The sequence below is a fragment of the Littorina saxatilis genome, linkage group LG6 (assembly GCF_037325665.1).
Source record: "Littorina saxatilis isolate snail1 linkage group LG6, US_GU_Lsax_2.0, whole genome shotgun sequence".
In the NCBI taxonomy this organism is placed as follows: Eukaryota; Metazoa; Mollusca; class Gastropoda; order Littorinimorpha; family Littorinidae; genus Littorina; species Littorina saxatilis.
The window spans coordinates 23,838,418-23,845,705 of record NC_090250.1 but is presented as its reverse complement, the minus strand read 5'-3'; the positions used below and the strand labels follow the sequence as shown (position 1 = coordinate 23,845,705).

General features: G+C 40.2%; 1 protein-coding gene across 1 annotated transcript in view; it reads right to left on the bottom strand.

The window, feature by feature from the left end:
- The window catches only part of LOC138968796 (CD109 antigen-like), a gene marked incomplete in the record, with an annotated part of 51,623 nt that extends 48,995 nt beyond the window's left edge, over positions 1-2,628 (bottom strand). Inside the window, 2 exon segments of the mRNA XM_070341440.1 lie at positions 1,473-1,530; positions 2,270-2,628. Coding sequence (XP_070197541.1) covers positions 1,473-1,522 — 50 coding nt within the window.
- Between the last annotated feature and the right edge of the window lie 4,660 nt (positions 2,629-7,288).

Here is a 7,288-nt window from a genome sequence, read left to right as displayed (position 1 = left end):
ATCATCATGACCTTTTCCGCAGAAGATGTTAAATATACAACAAACACCAGACTGTCCACTTATTTCTAGGGTACAAGATGTGTTGCGGTCGAGGTCACAGCGAAGGTGGAGGATGTTTGTTCTTAATTAAAAATAATCAACGCAACTCTGATTTATTACTTGAGAAAAAAAGTAGGTCGGGACGATTAGTACTATCGATATCTTCTGCTAAAATGGTTTGTTTCCTGCAGCTTTCGCGGTTTGAGCCCTTTACTCGTACAATTCATAGATCAAGAGTAAAACCCGTCAAATGTATACCCGAAAAGAGCCCCACGGTTTAAGTGACATTTTAATATATTGGTTTGAACTCTCGTGCTTCTAAAAAAAGGTCACGCTCTTAGGACAGGACCTGGCCAAGGAATGCAGTGAAACAGAACTTGACAGGCCTAAAAAAAAACGTGCACCAAGCACTCCTGACTGGCTAGAGAGGTCAGTGTGGTGCGTTTCCAAGGCTCCTCCGGGTTGAACATTACCCGTTTTGGGCCGTATCACTAAAACCTTTACCAGGGTAGTGCAAAATCCCTTTACAGTTCCATTTAACCCTTTTCAGGCTAGAAGATACTAATCGCCCTGAATAACTTTTCTTCTTGAACACTATAAAAGTTGCTTTACTTGTTTTAAATTAGTACAAAATAAAAAATATAAACACACCCTCCAGCTGCCCCTCGGCCAGACTTTTTTTTTTAATAAAAGCTATCTCGGCTGACCCAACTGAATGATTAACGGCACCAACACAGTTGCAGTGTAACAACGTACAAGCCTCTCGGTGTTGTTTGAGAAACCTTAATTAGTTACACCATGAGATGTGGATACGTTTTTCTTGTGTTTCACATTCTGTTTTATTCCGACCCATGAAGATTTTTGAATTTCTGTTCGTCGCTTTCTTTCTTTTTGTCTTGGTTCTGTTAATCTTTGTTTCTACTTCTGTCTTTCTTTTCATCATATTAGATTGCACTTACAACATCGCATTTCTCTAACGGTAAGATGGGGTTCTGTCAGCACCCACATATCTTTCTTTCCTTTTTCTACAGCATGCTTTCAATCGCCAACTTTTGAAACAACTGTAAATTGAAGACAACCGTGCTAAATAGAAATATTGAAACTGTTGGTTAAAGCCCCACTCCGCCTCACATAAAGTTTACAGAACAGTGGCATCGTTCACAAGAAAGACTAGAAACAAAAATAAGCGCTACATTAAAGATTTTTTAAATGTGCATTGTTGGTGTAATTAAAATTATTATATTTAAGATTGATTGTAAGGCGCTTAGAAATATTTTTGGATTTGCGGCATATAAATACCCTTATAATTAATAATAATACTATTATTATTATTATTATTATTATTATTATTATTATTATTATTATTATTATTATTATTATTATCATTATTATTATTATTAACAAAACATAATATGAAATGAGAGTATACTCACTCATTGGCGAAGACAGCCCCCACAAGGGCAGCAAGCAGTAAAAGTTTCATCTTGACAACTGCAAAAGTTCAAGGGAAAAGAGTGTAAATTATAGTGTATAAAAAAACCCACCCCACAGAACCATAATAAGGAGAGGAAGAACAAGAAGAAAAGAATATATAACACGGGTTCGGAACTTCAGTGTAACTTTTTTTTAACAAAGCAGAAAGCAACATATCATCATGAAGACTTGTAATCGTTCGACGAGTTCAGATTGAGACTGAAAAAAAAAAAAATATGGGAAAAACAATCAATTTCTCAAAGTAACGCCACGGTTCCGAGCACACTCTGTCTCTCATTTGTAATTTTTGTTCGTGTCGATTTACGATTGTCCTTTTTACATTTTAGTCAAGTTTTGACTATTTATTGTCCTCATCTTTATGTTTTAGTTTTAGCAGGAACAGATTGTAAGACTAAAATCTCTAGCCTTGAGTAATAAAGTCCGTTCGTTCGTTCGTTCGTTCGTTTTTCGCTCGCTCTCTCTCTCTCTCTCTCTCTCTCTCTCTCTCTCTCTCTCTCTCTCTCTCTCTCTCTCTCTCCTCTTTCTTTCTCTCTCTCTCTCTCTCTCTCTCTCTCTCTCTCTCTCTCTCTCTCTCTCCTCTTTCTCTCTCTCTCTCTCTCTCTCTCTCTCTCTCTCTCTCTCTCTCTCTCTCTCTCTCTCTCTCTCTCTCTCTCTCTCTCTCTCTCTTTGTGCAGCAACAACACACACGGACACTCACAACACCAACTATCACCCAACAACCAGCATCACGTCTTACCTCTGAGACCGTTCGCCCGAGAGTGATGGCACGGGCTTCCAGGACACCGGATTTTATTGTCGGCTGGGAGATAACCCTCTAAGGGGGTCAACCCTCCTCTTTTCACCTAATCTCTCACGTTCAAATCACCGATTATCTCTTCCCCACTTCACTCACAAAAACCGCAAATATTCACTGTTGCACCGCGAATGTACGTCGCACAAACGGTGTGTACACAAGAAACCAGGGTCACACACACACGGGGACAAGAGCCTAGTTGTCAACGCACAGTGGGTCGATCCCTTTAGTGGTGAGCGATGTACTTGTAAATTAAACTATAAAGGAGCTGTCCTAGGTTATATACTGTCGGTTGTGTTGACCAAAAAAAGGAAGATGATGATGTTTTACGTTTACGAATCTGCATTTATAGTGTTTCGGGTTTTGATTCCGCTAACCAAGTCTTGTGGTTTGATTGGTTGTTTAATGTCTTTGAACTTGAACATCCGTATCCTGGTTTAGTTTCTTTCTCATGGTCTAGATCGCAGTACTTACTGTGTTCATCCGTCCTATTGTAGTGGTGTCTTAATGTTCGGCCAATGGAAGCGTGACCGGCACGGTTGGCCTAGTGGTAAGGCGTCCGCCCCGTGATCGGGAGGTCGTGGGTTCGAACCCCGGCCGGGTCATACCTAAGACTTTAAAATTGGCAATCTAGTGGCTGCTCCGCCTGGCGTCTGGCATTATGGGGTTAGTGCTAGGACTGGTTGGTCCGGTGTCAGAATAATGTGACTGGGTGAGACATGAAGCCTGTGCAGCGACTTCTGTCTTGTGTGTGGCGCACGTTAAATGTCAAAGCAGCACCGCCCTTATATGACCCTTCGTGGTCGGCTGGGCGTTAAAGCAAACAAACAAATGGAAGCGTGGAGGGACTTTTACGCACGCATGCACACACACACACACAAACACATACACACACACACACACAAGGGAATTTTACGCACGCACGCGCGCACACACACAAACACACACAAACACACACACATACACACACACACACGTCATTCCTGCGACCTTCCCCTCTAAGTCCTACCACTGGTTTTGTCATCTTCATGTTAATGTAACTGTAATTCTCACGATTTAGAGTTTTGCTCGTTGCCTCTGTGTAGACTGACTGGAAAAGAGCCGGTTACATACGGTACAGAATCCTGTTTATTCATCCGTTTGAGGAAAAGCGTTACTCACTCGAGATCTGTGTCGGAGAGGGTCCATTCTTATTTCCTTTTTCTTCCTAGATTGTGTGTGTGTGTGTGTGTGTGTGTGTGTGTGTGTGTGTGTGTGTGTGTGTGTGTGTGTGTGTGTGTGTGTGTGTGTGTGACTGCGCGCGCGCGCGTGTGTGTATGTGTGTGTGTGTGTGCGTGTGCGTGTAAGTGTGTGTGTGTGTTTGTGTGTGTACGTGTGTGTCAGTTTATATTTCGTTTTTGTTTTCTTTCTTTTCTATTTTTTTGCGCCTGAAAGATGTGTGCCATAACGGCGGTTCAGGTTCACCGCTCACGGAAAAGCGAGAGAAAATAAAGGGCAGCAATCCCATAATGTTACATGCATGACATATCCGGGAAAACATGCTGTTTTTGTTGTTGTCTGTATCCGCAATGACTGCGGAATATCAACAGAACACGGATTTGTCCGACACAATGTTTTCTTTCTCTCCGCTTCAGCTGTAGTGTATTAGGTGATATCCTTGTTGTAGAAGCTACCATGTACACAACCACTAATCTCGTCATGTTTTTAACGTGTGATAAAAACATTCTTCCACCTGTAAACATGTATATATTAAGGCTGAGGGGAAGGTGGTGCACAGGTGAGTCCTTAATAGGCACAAAAACCATGGCCTGTAGGACATGAAGCACCATCATCATCATCATCATCATCATCATCATCTGGTGGACAATTTTGTATTTCTTAAACAAATGCATTTACACACAAGATAGTAGTAACTTTCCCGGAAGAACGCTTCTTCTTATGCACTATATAAAAGACGCTTTGATTTTGTTTTCAACATGAATTCAGCAAAGCAAATCCAATTCTGCGCGGAAAGCAGAATATCTGTTGGTTTTTAATATGTGTTCAAGTGGATATATGCTCTCATCAAATATAAACTTCTGAGCAGATATGAGATGGTGTAACGATCGCTTGCACGAGAGGAATTGTATCTTTAAAATGACGGGGAAAGCTCGTGCGTAGTATTGGTGCCAAAAGTGCGTTCTATTGCCGGTGTAACACGAGAACATTACTCCCACGAGATTTTTACTCCGGAGTAAAAATTTCGTACGACATTTTTACTCCCTTTACGAAAAAACTACTCCCCCATAACAAGAGAAAATAACTTCCAACGACAGGTGTGTTCCGAGTCAACATTTCGGTCGAAAATGTTACTTCCCTGACGAATAAACAACGAATACATTATTCCACCCTAACACGAGCAATTCAAGTTACTGCCCACGCCAGGTGTACGCAACTTTTACTCCCCTGTCCCCTGTTAGTTTTAGTGGTGGAAGGGGTGGAGGGAGGGTAGCGCGACACTTGTTTGAGCGAGATCACATATAGACATTATCCCTTCGCCCGCATCCCATTTTCGCGTACGAGATTTTTACTGGAAATTAAAATTTGGGGAGTCAAAATTTCGTGGAGAGAGTAATTTTTTCGTACCTTGGGGAGTTCTTTTCTCGTACCTTGGGGAGTTCTTTTCTCGTACGAAAAGTGTACTCGGAGTACGAATTTCGTACGAAATTTTTACTCCGGAGTAATTTTTTCGTTGAGTCAAAATGTCGTGTTACACCGGCTCTGCTTGTTTTCGTACCTTAATTACGATGTGTGCTGTAACATGAGCTGGCTCAGCGCTAGTTTGTAAATAATAAACAGGATATTACACTGTTTGACTTGATTTCGACTGACTTTGTGTGTGCCAATAATGCAGTTACAGGTTGCCAAATTATAACATTGTTTTGTGGTTTGTACACTGAATCAGTAGAATAAAACAAAAGGCGATCGACAAGAAAAAGAAAAAGCCTTTCCGTGCAGTCATTATAAATTAATTTTTGGGTGTGCCAGTCAAACAGGTTGCAATAAAAATTAAATGACAAAATTCTAAGCCGCTTGAAAGCATAGTTATTTGGAAAAGCAAAACAAATTATTATCAATAAAGATCACACAATGATGATTAAAACAAACAAAAAATCTGATCATTGACAACTCATTTAACTTGTTATTGTCGTTTCCACATTTTTTCTCTCTTTATAGTAGTCAAGTTACTGGGGAACAAACTCGCTTATCTTGTCAGAAACTTGGCAGTGTCAGCATGTTTTGACCGGGTAGTGGTGACCCGAGTATGAGAAACCGAAAAGCGTTTCAGAGGACATTTATCTTGTTATTTTCCTCTTTCTTCAAACCCAAGCTGACTCCAACCCCTCCCCACCCCACCCTCCACCCCCCCCCCCCCCAATCACCATGCAATCTTTTATCATATCTCTCTCAGTGCCAACTATATCTTTTTTTCTTTTGTTAAAGCGGTTAAGTTTCTCGGAGTACACACAACAAAAAAGGAACGATGTCTTCGGTTTAAAAACTATCATAAATATTGTCCTTTACTTCGATTTGAAGGAGTTAAGCAATAGTCTATTGTGGCAACTTGTCGAGTACTTGTGGCTTGTTTAAAATCTTATAAATATAGGCTCAGTCGAAGATCCCTAGAAGCAATGTATAAATCCTTTATTTGACCTCATTTTGATTATTGCGATGTTGTGTGGGATAATTGTTCAAAGAAGCTTTCAGATGAGCTGGAGAAGCTGCAACTCGAATCCATTAGAATTATTGTTGGTGCTGTTAAAGGCACTTCACACGAAAAATTGTATACAGAATCTGGCTTTATACCCCTTATAGAGCAAAGACGTCGTCACAAATTAATGCTATATTATAAAATGGTCCACGGCAATGTACCAAATTACCTCAACGTTTTATTGCCACCTCTTGTTTCTGACCTAAATCCCTACCACCACAGACGCCCACTAGAGCGTAAGACTCCCCAGTGTAAATCAGATTTGTACAAGTCATCTTTTATTCCTTCTGCAACTAGTCTCTGGAATAAGTTGCCTGAAAATATACAATGTGATTCTGTTGGTCTGTTCAAGCGACATTTCACAGCTTTTGATATTTCAATTCCACCATATTACTATTCCCCAAATCGCAAAACTGAAGTTTTGCATTGCAGGTTAAGACTTGGAATGAGTGATTTACAATATAATATGTTTAATCGCCACCTAGTAAACAACCCGGAATGTTCTTGTGGTTATTTTGCTGAAACTGTTCTTCACTATTTGTTATCATGTCCCCTGTTTAATGATGCAAGAACCGCAACAATCGGTACATTAGCTCCAGAATTTGTTAATATTGACACACTCCTGACAGGTGATTCAAACATTTCCATATTTGAAAATAGTGCTATTTTTGTTGTTGTCCAAAGCTATACAGTGGTCGCCGCTTAATAAAGCCACTTCTGGACCGACGAAAAATGGCTTTAATAAGCGGCGGATTTATTAACCGGCGGTCCAGGAATACGTCATTTTCGAAGAAAAAAAAAATCTTCTCTTTTGTTTACGTCACTCAGTCACTTTCTTTCGTCATTTACACTTGTTTGAATCTAAACAAAACTTCACGAAGGATGTGGAACTTTTGTTTTAATTATGTACATGTACGTGTACTTTGATCACTTCGGTACATCAATAATTTCACTGTCACCGTCACGAATCATTACTCAGCAGAGAAGAACGATTTTATGAGTGTTTGTTTGTTGGTCGTCTTCCACATCAGAACAAGATAATGTGAGTTTTAGTCATAAACTACGTGATTTCTCTGAGAAAACTGGCTTTAATAAGCGGCGGGTTGGTTTTATTAACCGGCTTTTTCTAATACATAGATATAGTGATAAATCCGGACCGTCTGAAATCGGCTTTTATAAGCGGCTGGCTCTATTAACCGCGGTTTTATTAA